Source organism: Helianthus annuus, chromosome 2 (assembly GCF_002127325.2).
Source record: "Helianthus annuus cultivar XRQ/B chromosome 2, HanXRQr2.0-SUNRISE, whole genome shotgun sequence".
Classification (NCBI taxonomy): domain Eukaryota; kingdom Viridiplantae; phylum Streptophyta; class Magnoliopsida; order Asterales; family Asteraceae; genus Helianthus; species Helianthus annuus.
Genome location: NC_035434.2, coordinates 12,587,441 through 12,609,483, shown reverse-complemented (window position 1 = coordinate 12,609,483; position 22,043 = coordinate 12,587,441). Strand labels below are relative to the sequence as shown.

Here is a 22,043-nt window from a genome sequence, read left to right as displayed (position 1 = left end):
TTAGAGCTTCCGGCCACTTTTTGTATCTTCAATTTTATCATCTTACATTCTTACCGTCATAGCACCGTCTACAACGCGAGCTTCACGCTATTTACGTAAGATGGGTGAAGAGAGAATTGAAGGATCATTGAATAAATACACAATAATCATGAGATCATATTTTTATTTAAGGTGAATCTCTATAAAACAAAAGATATTAGGGTTCTTTTTGACGATGTTGATTACTACCTTCAGAAGGTTAAGATTAAGACAGAAAAATCAATTTATGTCGAAATTAAACCTACGACCTCTCTAAATCGTCAGCCATATTGATAATCATTTTTGCTTCAAAAATGAACCTCAGCTATTCGCAATAAATGCTTAGCATAAGGACCGCATATTAAGTATTTGCCTTCATAATCGCTAATCACATTTAATATCAACACTATTTAAAAGCCAGCCTATACCAAACATAGTATACCATTCATTACACGACTGCGATATCTAATAAGACGCTATACAAAAAGCATGTGTTATTTTAGAAGCGTATGTGTTGTAGACTCGTATGCATGGACCGATCAAATGATTGCCGTGTTGTAAGTGAAGATACAGCAAAATACCTAAGAAAATGAGTAGTCTATTGAAAACATATTGTTCTAACTACCAACTACCAGCAATATGTTTTAAATCCATCACCAAATATTAAAACCTAACAATTTGACAAAATGGACACACACCTACATTCAAAATTTAAATTTAAATAACTTGTTATATTAAAATATTTAATATACGGTGTTAACAAGTCAGCCCGACTGAACTGTTTTTCACAAGTGTTTAAAGTTATGTGTTACCCAAAGGTCCCAACCCGCGATTCGGTATCATCGTAGAGTAGATCATGTGCAAGCATTCAATAATATTTACATTGAAATAAACAAACACCATAGAAGAAGGGGAAAGAATAAAGTGTGCCACAAACCTAAACCGTTAGTAACTAAACTTACGTATATGTGAATCAATCAACAATTCTTCAACCTTTTTTATTTCTTATATGATCTTGCATGGAAAAACTTGTGGTTGATAATTAGCTGGTGGTTGAAGATGCGACAAGACTCATTCCTGCAAACAACTTCAAATTAGTTGATATGTCATATGTACAGGGTGACAATAAATTAACATTAAATAATTGTGAGAAAAAAAAAAAACAAATCTATAGTACTATAATTTTTTTTAAATTGTTCATTACTTTTAAAATTGTGTGTTCTTACACACATACGTAGACTATGTAGATAAAAAATCATCAAGCTAATTTGTTCACGTATGTTTTTGTACATACTTTTCTTGTACCTACATATAGTTGTTTGTAACCATTGGGTGTCAGCCCAGTGGCCACCGACCCCCACCTTAAACCGGCCCGAGGACACTCGAGGTCACGGGTTCGAAACGTGCTTCAGCCCCTCGGGTTGGCAAGGGTTTCACCGCCAGGCAACGTTATCGGGTCGCTAGCTTGGGAAGGGGGATCCCTTCTGCGGTCGAGGGTACCGTGCATCTACCCTTTTTTTACATATAGTTGTTTGTACTTTTATTTGAATTTCAAGAGAGCTGAATGAGAAACATTCAAAATTATATTTATACCTTTTCTTTTATATTTAAAATTTTATATGATGAAAAATAAGTGTACCATTTTCTAATGCATGTTCTCGCAATATACATGTTCTACATAAACAATTTTAAGTAGGAAACTGCGAGAATCACATAAAACAACTATATATCCCCACTTTTTTCTCATTATATCTACTACGCACAAGTGCGTTATGCAATTCTCACAATTCTCTATTTAAAGTTGATTTTGTATTAAATACAAACTAGTAGTGGTGACAAAATGAGTGGTTTGGGTAACACACAGTGGCGGATGCAGCTCTGTTTTGTGGGTACACATGAACCCACTCGGTTTGGAAAAAACTAGTGAGAACTTTGTATGATTTGAGAAAAATAGTAAGAATCTACCAAAACGAACAGACTGAAAGAAGTTCTTGGATCCGCCACTGGTAACACAAGACACTTATGCTGTCCAGTTCTATAATTCTTAGGAAATTCATGATTGACCCGTTAACTTTTAAAATTTGTTTATATATTTTTAACAAGAAAAATTATTTTTCGTATGATTAAACCATTCAAAAACTCAAAAAAAGAAATTGTTTAAGATTATTAAGTTTAAAAAAAAAATTGTTTAAGATTATTAAGTTTAAAAAAAATTGTTTTAAGATTATTAAGTTTTTACTAAACTTAATAAAAGGGACCAATACGTTATTTTGAAAGTTTGGGATTTAATCATGTAAAAATACAGTTTAATACTTGTATGCTAATAACTATGTTATGGCAACTTTCTCGACCATTCAATCAAATCACCCGTATATTTTTCAACTAAAAGTTTCGATTTTACCCGTTTGACCCATTAAAAGATACGTTGTTACCCAAACACGTCACCTTTACACCTAAGTAATAGAAACTAAACGAGACAAACATTTTGACAATTTCCAGCTTTGTATTTTTGCAGTTCCTCCTGTGCACATAAGAGCCTGCACACAAAAAAACGGGAGCGACTTTGTACTTATATTCAACAAATTAGTTACAAAAATGTCGGTCTTTATGAACGGATGTTTACCTACGATGTAAATCGCTTATCTCATTGAGCAACTCCTTTTCCCTATCATCACTTGCATCTACCTGAAAATAAAGTTAATAACAGAATGAAAATGGGTCAGGTTCTGGTTATTTTTTTCTCTGAAATTATTTGTGAGAATTTAGCTTTTGTTATAATATTCAACAATTTAATTTAATTATTGATAAAGGAAATTCAAAAAACCAATTTCCAGCCCCTACTAAAAACAAGGGGTGTGAATTTCTGACATGACCTGAAAACACGACACGAACCTAACATGAAATTCATGGGTTTGGGTTTAGCCTAAACGGGTTTGGGTCAGTTTCAGGGGGTATTTTATGCCATAATTAATTAAAAAAGAAATTAATATAAAAATTTATAGTTAAAATGTAATTGTATACATTTGTGTTTTTTGTACTGAAATTTTTTCGTGTGGAATGATATTGTCTTTTTATGATTTAAAAAAAAAAAAAAAAAAAAAAAAAAAAATTTGGGTCGAACAAGTGGTGTTTGGGTCAACCCGTGAATATTGGGGTCGTGTTCGGGTTCATATGTATGACACGATTTTCGGGATCGGGTCGTGTTCGGGTTCATCTCAATTTTTTCGGGGTCGGGTCGGGTTGGACCCGCCAACACGACTCGTTTAGCACCCCTACTAAAAAGTAAAACTACATTTTGACTCGATTTGTTACCTAACCCGCTCATTTGGTAAATTCTAGCTAATATTCAAGTACACATGAACGGCTTGGTACACGACCTAACCAAACAAACATGTCTGTGTTGCCAAATGGGCCATTTTTGTTGACTTATGTACATTACATCTTTAATGCTCCGTTTAGAAATATTTCCTTTTCCATTAAATGAGCATCATTTAGATGCATCTGAAAATCAAGATAAAGTATCTATCACTAATGCAAGCGAATATTCAACAAGCCATCGCTTGTGAACAGACAAGTACTGTTTTAACAAATACGAAATGTTCGGTAACATTACATTTTAAGTGGAACAGATTCATACCTTTGATTTTTCTAGTCCAGTGATGTTGCCTGCTGTAGATCCCGTGTCTGTGCTGTTATTGGCTGAAGACGAAAAGCATATCAGTATAGATGTAGGCAATCTTGACCCGATTTACTTATAAATCTGTCGATTCGGTGTTTTCCTTTCTAACAGATCAAAACTAAAAAATTATATAAAAAGAATGGACTAGGAAAATCAACCAATTTATTCAAAAGAGTAAAATGCCATTTTTCGATCCTGGGGTTTGGCCAATTTTGGGAATGTCGTCCAAAGGTTTGTTTTTGTTTTTCCACATTTGGATCCAAAAGGTTTGAAATCTTGCCAATTCCATCTGGCTCGTTAACTCCATCCATTTTTCTCCATTAAGTCAGAAGAATTTTCGTCTTTTTTGTTAACTTAAAGGGCAATCCGGTCTTTTTCACTTTATGTACAAGCATTTAGCATAATGTACAAGACCGAATTGCCCTTAAGTTAACAAAAAAACGAAAATACCCCTGACTTAACAGAGAAAATACCTTTTGGATGCAAATGCGAAAAAACAAACCTTTGGACGAAAGTCGCAAAAATAGCCAAACCTCAGGGACGAAAACGGCATTTTACTCTATTCAAAAGAGTTAAAAACTATTTAAATGATAAAAATTTTGTAATCATAGACACCCTAATTCTTTAGACAAACTTCATAACCTTGGACAAAAGTTGTACATTCAACCCAAATGACAATAAAAGCGTTTTTGACCCGTTTCCACCAGTAGAATAAAAGCGTTTTTGACCCGTTTTGATCACTTTAAATTATAAATTAGAATATATTTGAAATAATATATTTTGACATGGATTTGTATTAAACATTACCGAAACCGCTCATTTTGCAATCCCTTATGAATAAACATTCATATAACGAAATGTAATCAATCATAGACAGAGAGATATCCTGACCTATAGACTTGCCAGTAGAGAGTTGCTTTGTGGAACTCAAAATGCCATCCTGTAAATGGTAAATAACTTTTAATGTTTTATAAATATAAAAAAAAATACAGCATATGCAGGCTTCGCTGACAAATACCCCTTGAAGATTATTTGCTTGCTGAGTAGTTTGAACTGCAGTAGAATCACCTTGAGACGGTTGCGGGCCAGCTGGATGTTCAATCGTTACCTACAAACAGCATATCACAAGTTCAATTAAGCCAATTACAACAAGCAAATAAAATGATATTCCAAGGGCTAGAAAATACAATTTGGGATATGTTTTATCCCTAATGGGTCAAACAGTCGAACTGTTTGATCGAATAGAATAGAAACTTATCCAAAGTGTATACGAACCTCCTAAATCGTTGTGTTAACAAAAAAATATTGGAATAATTCAGTATCCGTAATCATACTTAGACATACTAAAAATTTACGTGCCACAAATGACCCATTTTGACCTGTTACCGAACCCAATTGACCCATCCAAGTTGCCACCTTTAGTTTTACATGATGGTCAATGTCATTCATTTACCAAAATAAAAGAAAAGGAACTTTACAGAGGAAAGAAATATTAGAAAAAGAAATAAAAGAAACACTGATGCTTTATATGAATAAGCAGGGTATACTTGTAACCGCATGCTCGGACTCTTTAACAGTACAGGAGATGAAGCTACCTACAAAATAAAAAATATAAAAAAATATATAAATTTGAATGCACACGGTGACCTCAAAGATGATGAAAACAACTTACCTTATTGGTGTCAGCATTCTCCGAAGTAACTTTAAAACGCCCTTTCCGTTGAACAACTTGGCACTTTGATTCCTCATCTTGGTCATCACTAGTTACTGTTTCACGATTATTGTTAATAGAAAGTTTCAATGTGTATGTGTGACTTCAAAGCAACACAAACTGGATATATAAGAGGCGTCAAGATGGGTAGGTCAGTCTGGTTGGATTACAGGTAGGGGTGTTCATCGAACCGAATTTTTTAAATAATTTTATTTTTTGCTTGAATTCGAAATTGATTAAAACTGGTCAATTTGAATTCGAATAAATTCGTTTTGATTCAAATTTGTTTAAAATATGTAAATTCATTATGGGCTATTTTAGAATTTAGATTTATTTATACTATAGCCAAATTAAAGTTATATCATATATGTGTGTATTATATATAAATATAATAAATAAATATATATAAATATAATAAATAAATGTGTACAATTTGAATTCGAATTTCGAATCGAATTTAAAGTTAATAATTCGCATTTGATTCGTATGCGGTTTACTAGACTCGAATTCGAATTCTTTATAATCGAATTTTGAACACCCCTAGACTTGCAGGTCAAAATGGATTCGGGTTGTGAGGGAACAGGTTGTTTAAGCTTGATGGATGTTTCGGTTTGACAGGATAGACCATTTTCCAAAAAACAAATATTACATTAACAATCTGTAACTTTGAATGAAATAATTTAGAAGGCTGATCCATTCCCCTTTTAGTTAAAAAATAATATGTGATTTGACCCAACCGAGACCAAAACACACAACCTAAATCAACCAATTTATAAGCATATGGGTCGAAATGATACCTCTAGGACATATAGTAATTAAGAAAACAAATACAATAACCGGTCAGACAATGCTGAATGAAAGATTAAACTAAAAACTCACATGTTGTTTTAGAAGGTTTAGAGATGGATTCAGATGTCACGGTATCTGCCATCGGCTGTGAATGAGATCCATTAGGTCTAGAGACTACATGAATTTCCCCTTGCAATTTGCTACTGAAAATTACATACAATTAAAGGGAAACACGTCAATCTTCAGATAAAAGTTGCAAAAAATTATTTATCAATTCTTAGCGATTTTTCGAAGTTAAGGGCTAAAAGGCGAGTATTTTACCAAGTTAGCATAGACACAGTTGATTACCATTTAAATATCAAAGATTTTTTTTATTGTGGTGTAGAGATAATCGTATTCAACACGTTATATGTTCGTAAGAACTGAGCAAAAGTGTGTTGGCTCAACCTGATCCGACTCTTTTTGTCCCATAGGACCCATACTAAAACTTACCCTTATTGATCCGAACCCCATTTTGACCGGTTACCCACCTGCCCATTGTCAACCTCTCTAAGTTATATCATCAAAGTTGTTTTTAATACATACAAAGATGTATCTAGATTCTAGTTTCAAATATTGTAATTATTAATATATATAACTGAGCAAAAGTGTGTTGGCTCAACCTGATCCGACTCTTTTTGGCCCATACTAAAACTTACCCTTATTGAACCGAACCCCATTTTGACCCGTTACCCACCTGCCCATTGTCAACCTCCCTAAGTTATATCATCAAAGTTGTTTTTAATACATGCAAAGATGATCTAGATTCTAGTTTCAAATATTGTAATTATTAATATGTATATATATATATAACGGTAAATTGCATTTTACGTTTCAGTAAAGTTTCAGGTGTTGTGCTTTAACTAACGAAATTACAACAGATGTCCTTTATGTTTTAATTTCTTTACAATAGATGGCCTTTATGTTTTAATTTCTTTACAGCGGATGCCCTTTATTTTTGTAATCTTATTAGGGAGAATGGACACCGCCTGTAAAGAAATTAGAACACAAAAGACATCCGTTGTAATTTCATTAGTTAAAGGACTGGAAATTTGGCTGAAACTGGACGTAAAATGCAATTTACCCTATATTTAAATCTAAACACAAAAAAAAAAAAAAAAAATTGATATAGATATAATATATGTAAGATGTCATACTCATCAACTGAAACGCATCGAGAAGAAGGTTCCTCCTGGTGCGAATGAGATCCAACACCATCAACCGACTTTCTACTAATATCCCAGTTGTGTTTTCCAGCAAAATCATTCTTGTTGCAGTTTGCAGCATGGGAAGAAGAATTCTTCACACTCATGTGTCCATTACTCTCGCATTTGCCTCTGAACAATTAAGTGTCGCAAAATGAAGCTCATCCACAGGATAAAAATATAACTTTCAAGCATATACAAATCTGTAAAATATGTTATTGTATAAATTATAAAATGATGTTCTTAATTTAAATTAACATACACAGAGGATGATGCATTAGAGTCAACAACTGGAGCAGATCCCGCCTGCAATTATTTTAATCATTATTTATTAAATCTAAATAAAGAAAATTATGTATTCCTCATTTAAAGGATATCGAGTTAATACATCTGTAGGCGGGAGTCCACTTCCACTAGCACAGATCCCATTCAAAGTATTCGAGTTCCCCAAGTGATCTTTGTCAGATACAGATTCCTCGTCCTGAATTTGTTACATAAAGAAAATTGCATTAACGATAAACTCGATCGTTTATAATGGTCTTTTGACTCTTTTCAGTTTGTTTTAGTCACATAGAGGATAGTGGCACTGACAAAAAAAGAGGTGCCAGTTTTGACCCAGTTTGTTACGAATAGATTGATTTGGTTTATGGTTTATTCCAAACAGGTCAAATGGATTTAGCATATTGGAAGTCACCACAAATTCTTATCTTTAATGTATACAACCTCCTAAATTGTTTTATTCAAAGATTCAGATAATTATGGTGATAATAATGTCATAATCATAAAACACTAACTAAACATAAAATAAATATTATGAATCGAACAAAAAGAGTTTGTAGTTCAAAATCAAATACATAATATCAAGTCACATACCAAGGAAGCCTGAGCTTTCATATCTTCGAGGTCAAAGTTCCAGCAGCTAATCCCTCTTTTGTATTCGTTCTAGAAACAAGTTATCAAAACAGAGATTCAGAACTAAAACTAATAAGCCCATTCACTGAATATGTTGAGAAATATAGGAGAGAAGAATAGACAATTTAAAGGATATCAAAACTCAACAAGCATCTTTAACAAGTAGTTAATTGCATATGGGAAATGTTTAAGCAACTATTGTCCCATAGTACAAAACTTAGATTGAGAGTGTATCGAAATCTATAAGCAGAATTCTGAAGTGATTATGTGATATTGAATCAGAATTCTATAAGAAGTTGTAATAGAAAGGCATGAAAAATAGTGCACTGATGTGCATTTGCTGTTTAGGTGTGCCGAAATCTCTGATTATTTAAGAAACTTGGCAGATTAAATGACCGGAATTAGACATGGGCAAAAAAAACTGGTTTGTGGTTTGAAACCGGAAAAAAAACCGGATTCGTTTTTTTTTAAAACCCGGACTCAACCCGACCCAGCGGTTTGTAGGCCAGTTCCTATTTTCGATCTTTGAAACAGGTTTAAAAACTAAACCGATTGCAAAAAACGGTTAACGGTTTTTTTGGCCCAAACCGGTCTTAAACCCGGTTCGAACTGGTTGTTACCAACTCGGGTTTCCATCACTTCAAACCGGTTTAAAAACCGAACTGGAATATACAATATTTGCTAAAAAAAACTAGATAAAGCCCGGTTATCAGATAACAAGAAGCATAAAATGTGACTGATAATCAGATATCCGTCCCAAAACGCATTTTCCTATATACTTTACCTGTGATATTTCTTCCTTCTTTCCATCCGGTATCTTCTTTTGCACAAGCATATCTTCTTCCTTTTTCTATTATTCCAACAGATCAGAGTTAATATAACATAAATGGATTACATAAACTTATAATGTATTAATGATCTCAAACAAAATAATAATAATAATAATAATAACAACAACAACAACAACTTAGGAACCTTCAATGCCTGAAGGCGATCGCCAATTGCTGGAAGACCTTCCAAAAGCTTGCGTGCTATGAACTCGTTGGATTTAGCTTGTCTGAAAAAGGAATGCTTCAGAAGCTTCTTAGCAGAAGGACGTTTTGAAGGATCTTTAACCAAACAACTTGCAATCATCTGCTTGAAAGACTTAAGAACAAGAACAGACAAAACAAATTTGAGACAATCTGATTGATCCTAAAGTGGTGAAATAATATATAAATATAAGAGTAAAATGCCATTTCGTCCATGAGGTTTGGCCAGTTTTGCGGCTTTCGTCCAAAGGTTTGTTAACTCCATCCATTTTTCTCCGTTAAGTCAGGGGTATTTCCGTCTTTTTTGTTAACTTAAAGAGCAATTTGGTCTTTTTCACTTTATGTAAAAAGACCGAATACCCCTGAAAAAGACCGAACTGCCCTTAAGTTAACAAAAGAGACAAAAATACCCCTGACTTAATAGAGAAAAATGGATGGAGTTAACGAGCTTGATGAAAATGGCAAGATTTCAAACCTTTTGGATCCGAATGCGGAAAAACAAACCTGTGGACGAAAGTCGCAAAACTGGCCAAACCTCAGGGACGAAAATGGCATTTTACTCTTAAAATAAACAAATCATATTACCTTAGAAAACTTCTTGTCCCTCTCATAGTCAAGACCAGGAGGCGCATTTTGTAAGGTCATGAGCAAAACCTGTCATTGTAAAAGTAATTTTAAGTTGTCACAACTTAGTTTTAGATATAACACTAATCTATCGCGCTAAAGTAAATATGAAACGCATAAAAATGCAAGATGGATGCACCTTCATTGGGGGATATTTTGAAAAGGGAGCATGCCCATGAGCAAGTTCTAAAGCTGTTATTCCGAAGGACCAGATATCAGCCCTGCAAAAATTATCAGGTGATATTAATCACGGCTCCATTATTTTGGCCTTGTAGACAGACGGGTTAACTGATGACATAAAAATAAATAAATAACCGACTTGAAATCATAGCCATGCAACTGTTCCATAACCTCAGGGGCCATCCTGGAAAAATGTATTACTAAAGTAAGTACAAATTCAGAAACAATCACTATGGACAATATCATATACGATAAATGAAAGTTGTTCTTTTATATAGAAGTTATGCAAGTAGTACCAGCATGGTGTCCCAACAAATGTATTTCTCGTGCGTTGTCTATCACCGGAATCAAATAGGCAAGCCGAAACCCCAAGATCTCCTAGTTTGATGGCCCCATTCTCACTAATGAGAATGTTTCCAGCCTGTTAAAAAGAACAAAAAAAAAAAAAGCATATGTATAGGCATCATAATAATGCAAAACCAGCATATAGCTCTAAATTGTGCTGATACAAATTCTGAGACCTTTGGATTTAAATGAGAAGTAAAAAAGAACTCACTTTGACATCTCGATGAATGAGGCCATGATCATGAAGATACTCAAGTGCCTTTAATACCTCACGCAGTATAGTTGCAATAACAACTTCCTCAAAACCGTCAGGATGGGCAGATTTCAATATATGAAGGCAAGAACCACCAGGCATAAACGGCATGACAACCCACAGATTATGGTCATTCACAAAGGAGCAATGTGATTTAAGCACATTCGGATGATCAACCAGAATCATTGTTTGAGCTTCACGTGATATGTTGTTCTGATAACACGTTAAAAATGAGCAATTCATTTGAAACAAACATAGCTTATCAATCAAACATAAATTAGCGCCCACAAAGTCAAACCAATTTGCTATAAATTTGAGGTTGAAACTAATGCAGTACAACTGGTCTAACTAATTCAAGATGTCCAAAATCAGTAATATCGAGGTTCATGTAGGGCATGCCCTAATAAACAGGAGTTCTTTGCTCATGTTGTTTATGTAAAAGTTTCTCCTATTTTTTTCTATCTTATATCATCAAATTATGAGCCTACAAGAGTCGGTGCAACTTATAACCGAAGCTCCAAACATCGATCATAAATACGATGTAGATACCTTTAATTAGCTGATATTAATTGTCATCATAAAATATAATATAAAACTTGAAAGTGATCTGTCAATCATGAAATTCTGAATCAATGACTAAAGGTAGGGTTAGAAACAATAAAGTCAAAAACCTAACCCATAAATCCCAATCACATCTAGGTCTTCTTGAAGGTATTACCACACAGTTCAATTCAGTTATTCAGTCCATTAAGTAAAATTTACAATCAAACAGTTCAATCAGCCATAACCACAGTTTCAAAATCAATGACCTAAATACACTAAATAATCAACACAAACCAAATCAAATAAATCCATAAATCAAAATACAGTATAAAACTATGAACGAACTGAATTTACCAGATCGCTGTTGCCGCGTTCGAAATCGAGAATCTTAATCGCAACAATTTCATTGTTCGGAATACACTTGGCGCGAAAAACTGATGCGCTGACACCTTGCCCTACCTCCTCATACAGCACATAGTGCTCTGCTCCAACCGGATACTTCTTCTTCTCCATTTAAACAATTAACACCAGATGCAGCTCTCGATCGTCAATTTCGAGTTCTACAATCACATTTAATAACAAAAACAAAAAAAAACGATACGGTTAACGATTAATAAACAATAAGCCTACACAAACACATAAACCTGCAAATAATTAGGATCGATTGAGTACTGAGGGAGTAAAACAACTCGATCGAACCTCAAACACCAGATGCAGCTCTCGATCTTCAAATTAAGTTCTACAATCACTTTTCATCAAAAAATAACAAAAAAAAAAAAACGGTTACGATTAACGATTAATAAACAATAAACCTAAACACAGACACGTAAACCTGCAAATAATTAAGAACGATTGAGTATTAAGAGTGTAAAACAACTCGATCGAACCTGAAACAGCAGATGCAGCTCTCGATCGTCAAAATTCAAGTTCTACAATCACTTTTCATCACAAAAACAAAAAAGAAACGGTTACGGTTAACGATTAATAAACAATAAACTTATAAACATTAAGCCTAAACACAGACGCGTAAACCTGCAACAAATTGATGAATAATTGAGTACAGAAAGAGTAATTTTACGTAGAATTACGGAAAAGCTCACCGACACTGCTTTCGGTTCATTGATAGAGTACTGATAACGGCAAAATCAAGCGATTAAAGTTTGCGATATTGTGAACACGTGTTTATGAGTGAGATTAAAGTAAAGTTACTTTTGAAGTGGTGATGATGACGGCGACGGCAGCGGCGGCGAGGTTGAGGTGATTTGTACTTTCTCGTGACGGAGTAACGGAGGAGAGATTTAGAGAGAGAAAGAGAGAGTTTTAGAGAGAGAGAGAGAGTTACTTTTAGATCGGCGCATGAAGAGGTAACGATTGCATGCTAATATTGCGCCACATGTGAATATTTATTTTGCTGACTAGGACTCAGGGTGGTTCACTTCACATTGTTTTCACAAGACTATTGAATTGTTGGAAGCAAACATGACTACATGAGATTGGAATAATATAAAAATATAAAAATATATAAAAATATAAATTGTACAAGATAAAATCAAGCAAAGAGATGAGAATAAAAAACCTAACCAACTTTGTGTATATTTTGGGATACAAGATAAAATCAAGTAAAGGGATGAGAATAAAAAACCTAACTAACTTTGTGTATATTTTGGGATGGTGACGGAATATTATTAGTTCTAAAAGGATGGGTTTGGAACAGGTATGGGGTTAGATGATGCTACCTGGTTAAGAGTTTGCGTTGCGACAGCAGACGATTACTTAACGGGAAAAAAACATTTCTAAGAAGGTATTAAAAATTGTTTAGTTAAACTTTAAGTTAAATAACAAAGGAAAAGCCCAAAACGAAAATATAAATTAAAAAAAGAAATATATAACCTATCTATGTCTAGGATAAATTACTTTTTGAGTTCTTGTGTTTTAGTGGTTTGAACCACTTGAGTTCAAAATCAAAATAAAAACGTTTAATGCCCTGAGTCCCTAACTCTTTATACCCATTTTTCTTAACTCTTTAAGTTTAAATTTTTAACACTATTAACATTTTTTAGTTAAGTATTGTTAAATGACCAAAATACCCTAAAAATAATTTATTGTTAGCTTTTTTCTCTCTCTTATATATCTCTCTCATTACAAATCTGATAACTTTTTTTAGTGGAACCTATCTGAATTTAATATCGAGGTAATCATTGTTTCACAACCACTTAAAATTTTAAAAGAGACCTATCAAAAAGAAATTCGCAAAGTACGTTTTTCTTAAAAAAGAAAGAAAAATAGAATCACAAGATTAGAATTGGTACCTACAAAACCAGAAAAAGTATTTCACAAATTAGTTTTGAGAAGTCGGTGGTGATTTTATAAAAAAGACCAGAATAGTAGTCAAAATAAGGTATTATCATTAAAAGTCGGTTAGATTAATAATTATTCTTAAAAGTAAATGAATATTAAAAGATGCGTCTAATAATCAACTTAGCAATATATTTAGTTCGGTTGATTTTTTTTTCATCTAATGCGTCTCCGTTTATTTGTCAAGTATATCTATAAATATGTAGCTTTCGTATACAAATTCATTGAGTTGTTAGAAACCTATATATAGGATTTTTATATTAATACAAAGGAAACAAGCGGGTGTTAGAATGTAGATAGTCACAATAATATAATTTATTTTTAACACAAAGAAGTGATTTTCATCTATCCATACGATACCTATATATTATAAATCATTTTACAGATAACTTAATACGTATCATGTGTTGTTTACACAATATTTGACAAAAGTGATACACCTAATAGCAATCAAATAAATTTCATTTATCTCAAGCAAAAACCAATAGCAATCAAATAAATTTACCCAGGAGAACAAGTGACAACCAATTTGTAATTTGTAAAAAAAAAAAATTATAACAATATTCTACCAACATATAACATACTGTTTACAAAAATCTATATATATAATAAACAAATAAGGTTTGGGACACGTGTCATCTCCTGGTGCAACCATTTAGGTGTTTTGGCGGGAAAATGTGAGAAAAAGTGATATTTTCTATACGGATCCCGCACTGGATATCTATACCCGTGTTTTTGACCCGGGTATATAAGCAACTAAATAACCCTAAATTTCATAATCCAAGTCTCTTGCCACCACCATCTTCCATCTCTAATCGCCACCATCACGTTTTTTGTCTGTCACCGCCACGTTTTACAAACCCTAGATATCAACACAGGTGCTTCTTCTTCTTTCTTCGTTAATCGTTGTTCTAACACTTTGTTTTCGTTTTGATTTTTAAGATTTCATAGATTTTAGATACCAATGTTTCTTCATTTTTTTTCCAGATTCAGCATTTGTTTGAAGGTTTAAATCGAACAATTGATATGATGCTGATATATAGAAGAAATATATATTTCTTGTCCTATGTTGAGTTATCAATTGCTGCAGGTTTGTTTAGGATCATTAAAAACAAACTTTAATCCATCAATTCCTGATCAATCTGATGTGTAAGTCAAGCAAACTGATAAAAGGGAATGTGTAACGGCGACCCACCAGATCCGGGGATAGAGGGACGCATATGGTATCAGACGAGACGAGACGGTGATGATTCTGACCAAGAATCATATGGTGGTACAAGGTCAGTGTTATTCTCTTAACACTAATGTGTCAAAACAAAGGGCTTGATGGTCGGTCATCATAGTGTTGAATTTGGGGATAGGGTTTTAATCATTTTTCTCTAAATTTATTTTGTTTTTTTTTTTTATTGAAATACATCTGAAATTGGAATCGATTACTTTCTATATTGTGTTGTCGAAGGTATTCTTGCTTAAGTTCATTCTCTAAACTATTTCTTATAATTACAACATTTGAAAGGGAGTAGAACTAATATATGCTTATGATCTAAATTAGGTGATGGCGTTTTAGGTGATGAAAGTTCAGATGTCTTTGCAACAAACTCAAATGGACAGGTTCTATTTACTAATTAGTTTACTGTGGATGCGGTCATCAATTCGAAATCTAGCCAGGTTTGTAGAAATACCGTATCTCGTATCAGTTGTTGTTAATTAAGTAAATGAAAATTGATAAGATTCGAAGGATTTATTGATGTTTTTAGGTTATTGTTGTTATCACAGGAGGATGTGTTTCAGTTGGTTGGTATTTCCATGGTTAAGTGTGCAATGGTAGCTTACAACACTTCTATGGTGGCTTATGCACAGGTACTTTTTTCACTATTTGGTGACAAGGTTTGTTAAATTTAGCTTGAATCAATATTCAAGAGGATATAAATTTAGCTTGTGTTTGACTTGTCAACTGATTATTCATCAATAAACATACTCATTCTTAATTTGGCTTTGGTTTATCTTCATCTATGCAGATGGCTGACTCAATGGATATGGGTGGACATTTATACACATACAATGAAGGTAGAACTTCATACCTATATTTTTGTGTAGTAATTCAAAATGGTCGGGTTGGGTAATATAATTAGGGTTTGGGTCAGTACATCTAATTTGTTGTATAGATTACCATTCAACAAGTAGGTGGGTCAGGTTGATCTAAAACATCTTCTGTCCACATTTTTTTTAACATTGTTTCCCTTCAACTTTATGCGCATCATGAATTTTACCTCGTGGAAATAAGCGTTTGATTTGGAAAGTGACCACCTCCATTTCATTTGATTTGGACGGTGTGCTTCATTGTTATTATATGAAACAACTTATCACTTTACAAAAGAGTAATGCATCATGTTGCTAAAAATGCTATTTGAGACAAGGCCAATGATTTGATTTTGGATATGTATAAATCAGTTGCTTCCACAAAGGCGTAGAGGGGGATTGGAGTTTGCGGGCATACTTTATTAAAAAATATTGTTAGTTAAATATCAGTTGTAACAATTGTAATTTAACTTTTTCTTTATTTAATGTAATATTTTATTTCACTTATATTTTTTTTATTTATACAGTTATGACTTCTTTAATGTAATTTGTTCAACCCGTCATACCCGGTGATTGAATTACAGATCAGCGTTTCGGGTGGTTCTCGGACCCTATCGAGCTGTCAAAAGTATGGTGTGTCGAGTGGTTAGCGGCCATCACATGTGTTCAATCAATAGTTATTTAGGGGTTGCATGGATGGTTAAACAGTCTTAAAAGGACGACTGTAATGGGCTGTCAAAACTGGACAGCAAGGTCACATTTTCGGGCGTGATTTTAAGACTAAATTGTGGGGGTACCATGAAGCGAGTTGGGATCTTTTGCAGCTGTTTGAGAGGAGCTTTAGGGTTGAGAACTCTGTACATTCAACCACGGTAAATTCCGGTAAGGGCTGCCAAATCAAATCGAGATCGAGAAGACAACAATGAGTGTTTTGGGTTAGGTTTCGAATCTGAATCGAGATGTATGAAAATTGAAAATTGATAAGATTCGAAGGATTTATTGATGTTTTCAGGTTATTGTTGTTATGACAGGAGGATGTGTTTCAGTTGGTTGGTGTTTCCATGGTTAAGTGTGCAATGGTGATTTTAAACTATTAGTACCTAAGTCTGTTATTTTGTGCAAACCACATGGACTAACTATATAATTAACTCGTTAAAAAAAGTCGATGGAGAATACTGAAAATCACATGTATTAATATTTTATTTATATAAGAGTTAATTACATAGTTAGTCCCTGTGGTTTGCACAAAGTATGTAATTAACTCTTTATATAATTTAAAGATAATTTTATGTGAAGTGAATAGATTATTTTTATATATCTTTGAATTTTAGTCTTATCATTTATTAATATCTATATAATGAATATTTTTAATTATAAAAATAAGTATTTGGTGACAAGGTTTGCTAAATTTAGCTTTAATCAATAGTCAAGAGGATATAAATTTAGCTTGTGTTTGACTTGTCAACTTATTATTCATCAATAAACATACTCATTCTTAACTTTTATACATAGTTTAAACAATCCATATCTACACTTTTTACAGGTTTATTGGTTCCTTTTAATGATCATATGTCTTTTGATTAGGGAGCGTGTTAAGTGGAGGAGGAAGTACCCCATCTAAACATGCAACCCCAAAGACATGGGTCAACATGGTCAACGATTTCCAAAATGGCGCATTATCTACACGTTTAGGGATACCTTATATTGATGGGATTGATGTTGTTCATGGACATAGTGCTGCCTATGGAGCAACAATCTTTCTTCATAATTCTGGTCTTGGAGTTACCAGGCAAGTACATATAGTATATAGATATGTGTAGCACAACCCTATGATGCACTAAACTTGATTGGTCTATGTGAACAATTCAATAGAGATCCTTTACTAATTAAGAAGATTGGGGCTGCTACAGCACTTGAAGTTAGAGCAAATGGCATACAATATACTTTTGCACCTTGTATTGCAGTAAGTTGATCAATATTAACGAATTTCAGTTAATATAATATTTAAGTAAATCATAAATTGCACTTAAACAGGTTTGTAGAGATCCGAGATGGGGTCGTTGTTACGAAAGCTACAGCGAAGATCCTGAAATTGTAAGATTAATGACTGAAATCATATCAAGTTTACAAGGAGAGATCACTGATGATTCCGAAAAGGGTGCCCCTTTTGTTAATGGACATAAGTGATATTATGTGCTGCATATCATTGACCTTTATAAGATTGAAAATATCTAATTTGATCTGACATCCATTGAATTTTTTTTCTTATTTTACAGACAAAAAATTGCAGCCTGTGCTAAGCACTATGTAGGTGATGGAGAAACTCATCTAGGAGAAAATACCGGCAACACGATGATAAGCAGTAAAAAAATGTTCGGTATACACATGCCAGCATACAATGATTCAGTCATTAAAGGAGTGGCTACCATTATGACTTCATATTCTAGCTGGAACGGGGTTAAAATGCACGCTAACGGTAAGCTTGTTACTGGCTACCTCAAAAACAAACTCAAATTCAAAGTACATATTCTCTTTTTCAGTTTAGTTTCAGATATAACTGGCATAGAAGGGAAAAAAACTGAATAGTTCAGATGAACTTTTAACTTTTTTTTTTCTCAGGGATTTGTGATATCAGATTGGCAAGGCATTGACTCGATCACTGATCCTCCACATGCTAATTACACATACTCCATATTAGCTGGAATTAACGCTGGCATTGACATGGTCATGGTCCCATTAAACTACACAGAGTTTATTGATGGTTTGACTTACTTGGTCAAAAGTAAGTTTATACCAATGAGCCGAATAGACGATGCAGTTCGGAGAATTTTGAGAGTGAAGTTTACAATGGGTCTGTTTGAAAACCCGTTGGCGGATTACAGCATGACCAAGTACTTGGGATGTCAGGTAAGTCAAACTTTTTAGCATATGATGATGTTATTTGTGCTAATTGTTCTTTTGAAACAATTAGGTGAATTTCCTAAGGATTGCCCTCTTCAAGACAGTCGCTTACGTGTGCAGGTATCGACACTTTAATGGTTGTTTGTTTTTTAATCATTAGAGGAAAAGGAAAGCCCAGCGATCAAGCACCCCCGCCCCAAAAGCGGAGACCGGAGAACTGCCAGGTTGTCGAGGAATAAAAATAGGTAAATTTATTTGTTTTTATTTTTAAACAGAAATAAAAATATTTGGTTTACACTTGATGTGATTTAGGTATTCGGGTCGAAACAGAGCTTAGAGAGAATTAAATCTTCGTAAATAAAAGCTAAAGTTATGTTTCTTGATATATTTGGTTTACACTTGATGTGATTTTGTATGTTTTTGTAGTATCGTTCCCTTTCGTTCCTAAGGGAACGATGATAAGTTAGTATTGAAATAATATTCAATAGGAACGGAAAATTTATAAAAATATAAATATTTTTGGACAAAAAGCGGGTTGGGTCACTCAAATCCAAACTGACCTGTGTTAGCTCGTGCAAAAATTGCGTGTTTTGACCCGTTACCAACCTTGCTTTGACCTGCGTTAATTTGCCACGTCTAGATATGAGTTAATCACGGATGCTTGATTGTGTGTGCTGGCAATCGGATACAACTGTAGCCAACTTCAGTCATTGAACCTAGGATGGTTAGTCGGTTTTGCGTTATTCGGGTTCGGGTTAGTTCGGGTCGGGTTGTTCGGTTTTCGGGTTTCGATGTAAAATGAAAAATTTAAGTTTTTTTTACAAGATATCATAAAATTCATATTGCTACTTTAAAAATATCATCAAAGTTCAAACTCTATTTGACAATATGCTATTATAATATTTAAAAGTCCCAAAACTTAATGTTTCATATATAAAAGACTCCAAACCAAAACACTTCTATAAGAAAAAAACAATAAATGTTCAGGTTTTTTGTCGGGTTTCGGGTTTTCGGGTCGGGTTGTTCGGGGTTGTTCGGGTTAGTCGGTTTTGGGTTATTCGGGTTCGGGTTAGTTCGGGTCAGGTTGTTCGGTTTTCGGGTTTCGATGTAAAATGAAAAATTTAAGTTTTTTTTACAAGATATCATAAAATTCATATTGCTACTTTAAAAATATTATCAAAGTTCAGACTTTATTTGACAATATGCTATTATAATATTTAAAAGTCCCAAAACTTAATGTTTCGTATATTAAAGACTCCAAACCAAAACACTTCTATAAGAAAAAAACAATAAATGTTCAGGTTTTTTGTCGGGTTTCGTGTTTCGGGTTTTTCGGGTCGGGTTGTTCGGGTTTTTGGTAGGGAAAAAGTGACCCGATAACCGAACCATTTAAAGTTCGGGTTGGTCGGGTTCGGGTTTTTCGAATATTCCCTAATTCGGGTTCGGTGGCTTTGAATTCGGGTCGGGTTTTGGATAAAAATGAACAGTCCTACTCTCAAGGGCATCATAAGGCTTCAAGCTTTAGTTCGTGGCCACTTGGTTAGGAGACAGGCTGTTGTTACTTTGAGATGCATGCGTGCAATTATTGAGTTCCAAGCGTTGACTCGTGGCCGTATGGTCAGACTTACTAATGGTCAACTGCTTAAAAACAGACTTCAACAGCATTTGTGGTAATTCCCTCTTCTTTATTATCTTTAATTAGTTGATGTTGACTTAGGTATTTAATGACTTTGACTTCATATGGCAGGTCAAAATTGTTTTGTTTGTACACTTCTGAAATATGGAACTACATTGGGCATGAGGTACAAAATATTGGAATTCAAATGGAGTAATTAAAAAACAAATTTAGTATACCTTCAATGTAAATAAAATTCGTTTACTATATCTTTTACAAAAGGGTGTTGTGGAAAAAAATATTTATTTAAATGGGTAATTTCCAAAAGGGTGTTGTGGCGAAAAAAAGTATTTATTAAAATGGATGATTTGAAAATATTTACCAAAATAGGTATTTTATTACCAAAATAGATATTTTTATTTATTAAAATAGGTGTTTTGAAAATATTTTTTGTTTTAACAGGATTTCGTTGGCTTGTCAAAAAAAAAGGAAGATAACTTTGCTTCAAGAAGTGGGCCAAGTTCTGGATGCAAAGATTGACTAGAAGGCATTGGTCAAACAAAAGCAAGGGAATACTATATGTTGTGGCACCATTTGGACGACGGCAAACGTACTAATAAAACCACAAATGTAGTTTATAAAGAAGTATTTAGGAATTTGTGATTTTCATGTACTCACTTATCAATAATTTTTTATTTCAGTATCATTTTTACACGTTTAAATTGAAAAGTGATTTCATAACAAAGTTTATCTCTATGCCAGTAGATATTATATGTTTGTGTTAAGCCACTGTGTCGTACTCATCTTATGCGGCTCTGCGTCGTCCTTCCACCACATGCCCTTTCAGCAACAAACATAAAATTTGCATGTTATCCGATTCTTTTCCTTCCAACCTCTCCTAAGAAATCGTGTTTGTTAGCTGTTTTATAGGCTAGGAGTTGATATTTTATGTTATTCGTAAGCCAATATTGAAATCTAATGTGATTGTGCATATCAAAATATATCGTGTTTGTGTGTTTCAAAGGTTGGTGATGGTGGTGATGTTAAAGCCTTGGAGAATTCATGATAGTTTTTTAGTTTTTGGTACATGTTAAGTGTTATAATAAAGAAGAGACCCAACATTAATAAAGTTCTAATAATCTGTTATAATAAATAATTTTTTTTATTTTTTATTTATTTTTTTTTTGTCGTGGGTCATTCAGTGAGGCAAGTTTCTGCCTCCGGTTCTTGCCCAAAGTTTCTGACCCTACTCGCAACCCTAATTAATAACTACAACTTTCAATTTAAAACAATTATAAATCAGTTTTTCTTCGCAACCCTAATGACTACAACCTTCAATCCAAAACATTTATAAAACACGTTTTTGACATAGTTCAATGAATATAAAGTAAAATTTCCTACCTGCGAAATTCGCGATTAATATAAAACAAGTTTGTTTTTCTCAGTATTATATTTTATAAATGTTTACTTCTACTAGGCTTTACGTCTGACTTATACTGGGAAGGAAAATGAAACTCATTCTCATGCATGAATACTATATAGACTATGACATGATGTTTTGCATCATGATCGATGTATGACTAAAGATAGACATAATGGTTGCAAATATAACACTTTGGTGTTTGTATGCTTTTAAAATAATAAAGATAAGCATCTATTATCCCATAAATATATCATATATGCTGATATAAAATGCTATTAGAAAAATTAACCTATATCTAAATTTGATAAAAGTTACACTGCTATATTTTAACATATGGTAAA

The 22,043-nt window shown here is 33.4% G+C and overlaps 2 protein-coding genes and 1 long non-coding RNA gene across 17 annotated transcripts; 2 read left to right on the top strand and 1 right to left on the bottom strand.

Moving 5' to 3' along the window:
* Positions 1 to 797: 797 nt before the first annotated feature.
* On the bottom strand, positions 798 to 12,713 carry LOC110910454 (serine/threonine-protein kinase OSR1). 14 transcript variants are annotated; one of them, XM_035979293.1, is made up of 24 exons: positions 12,430 to 12,713; positions 12,217 to 12,267; positions 12,029 to 12,077; positions 11,684 to 11,889; positions 10,745 to 10,999; positions 10,485 to 10,609; positions 10,328 to 10,372; positions 10,148 to 10,229; positions 9,970 to 10,038; positions 9,329 to 9,499; positions 9,138 to 9,203; positions 8,315 to 8,383; positions 7,830 to 7,922; positions 7,704 to 7,747; positions 7,394 to 7,573; positions 6,288 to 6,397; positions 5,370 to 5,464; positions 5,245 to 5,292; positions 4,716 to 4,805; positions 4,589 to 4,637; positions 3,656 to 3,717; positions 2,642 to 2,703; positions 2,501 to 2,555; positions 798 to 1,095 (listed from the first exon to the last, which is right to left on the bottom strand). In XM_035979293.1, exons 4-24 carry the CDS (start codon positions 11,840 to 11,842, stop codon positions 1,090 to 1,092), a joined length of 1,935 nt encoding a protein of 644 aa, XP_035835186.1. In that variant the 5' UTR covers positions 11,843 to 11,889; positions 12,029 to 12,077; positions 12,217 to 12,267; positions 12,430 to 12,713; the 3' UTR covers positions 798 to 1,089. The 14 variants fall into 14 exon arrangements, with proteins under 14 accessions (XP_035835186.1, XP_022010823.1, XP_035835188.1 ...); XM_022155131.2 differs by having other exon boundaries at positions 6,288 to 6,400; positions 12,430 to 12,712; XM_022155128.1 differs by lacking the exon at positions 798 to 1,095 and having other exon boundaries at positions 2,367 to 2,555; positions 6,288 to 6,400; positions 12,408 to 12,459; positions 12,539 to 12,712.
* A 1,771-nt stretch (positions 12,714 to 14,484) lies between these two features.
* Positions 14,485 to 15,812, top strand: LOC118483734. Of its 2 annotated transcripts, none has more exons than XR_004871292.1 (6): positions 14,485 to 14,562; positions 14,672 to 14,690; positions 14,775 to 14,964; positions 15,237 to 15,352; positions 15,461 to 15,571; positions 15,703 to 15,812. It is a non-coding gene; the product is annotated as an uncharacterized LOC118483734 (long non-coding RNA). The 2 variants fall into 2 exon arrangements; XR_004871291.1 differs by having other exon boundaries at positions 15,461 to 15,544; positions 15,703 to 15,808.
* Positions 15,813 to 16,494: 682 nt separating this feature from the next.
* Positions 16,495 to 21,024, top strand: LOC110910450 (beta-glucosidase BoGH3B). Its single transcript, XM_035979255.1, has 9 exons — positions 16,495 to 16,645; positions 17,348 to 17,552; positions 17,636 to 17,726; positions 17,798 to 17,946; positions 18,040 to 18,283; positions 18,383 to 18,670; positions 18,735 to 20,334; positions 20,412 to 20,466; positions 20,742 to 21,024. The coding sequence occupies exons 2-7, from the start codon at positions 17,413 to 17,415 to the stop codon at positions 18,822 to 18,824; spliced, it is 1,002 nt and encodes a 333-aa protein (XP_035835148.1). The 5' UTR covers positions 16,495 to 16,645; positions 17,348 to 17,412; the 3' UTR covers positions 18,825 to 20,334; positions 20,412 to 20,466; positions 20,742 to 21,024.
* The last annotated feature ends 1,019 nt before the right edge of the window (positions 21,025 to 22,043 follow it).

What these genes read in the sequence shown, in the direction of transcription:
- LOC110910454 (XM_035979274.1), bottom strand. Translation starts at nt 11,842, where the DNA reads ATGGAGAAGAAGAAGTATCCGGTTGGAGCAGAGCACTATGTGCTGTAT. An exon ending in ATCGCCTTCAGGCATTGAAG is followed by an intron (nt 9,204 to 9,328) that starts GTTCCTAAGTTG and finishes TTGGAATAATAG; the next exon opens with AAAAAGGAAGAAGATATGCT. An exon ending in GTGGACTCCCGCCTACAGAT is followed by an intron (nt 7,748 to 7,829) that starts GTATTAACTCGA and finishes AAATAATTGCAG; the next exon opens with GCGGGATCTGCTCCAGTTGT.
- LOC110910450 (XM_035979255.1), top strand. Translation starts at nt 17,413, where the DNA reads ATGGTCAACGATTTCCAAAATGGCGCATTATCTACACGTTTAGGGATA. An exon ending in CCTTTTGTTAATGGACATAA is followed by an intron (nt 17,947 to 18,039) that starts GTGATATTATGT and finishes CTTATTTTACAG; the next exon opens with ACAAAAAATTGCAGCCTGTG. An exon ending in AAAACAAACTCAAATTCAAA is followed by an intron (nt 18,284 to 18,382) that starts GTACATATTCTC and finishes TTTTTTTCTCAG; the next exon opens with GGATTTGTGATATCAGATTG.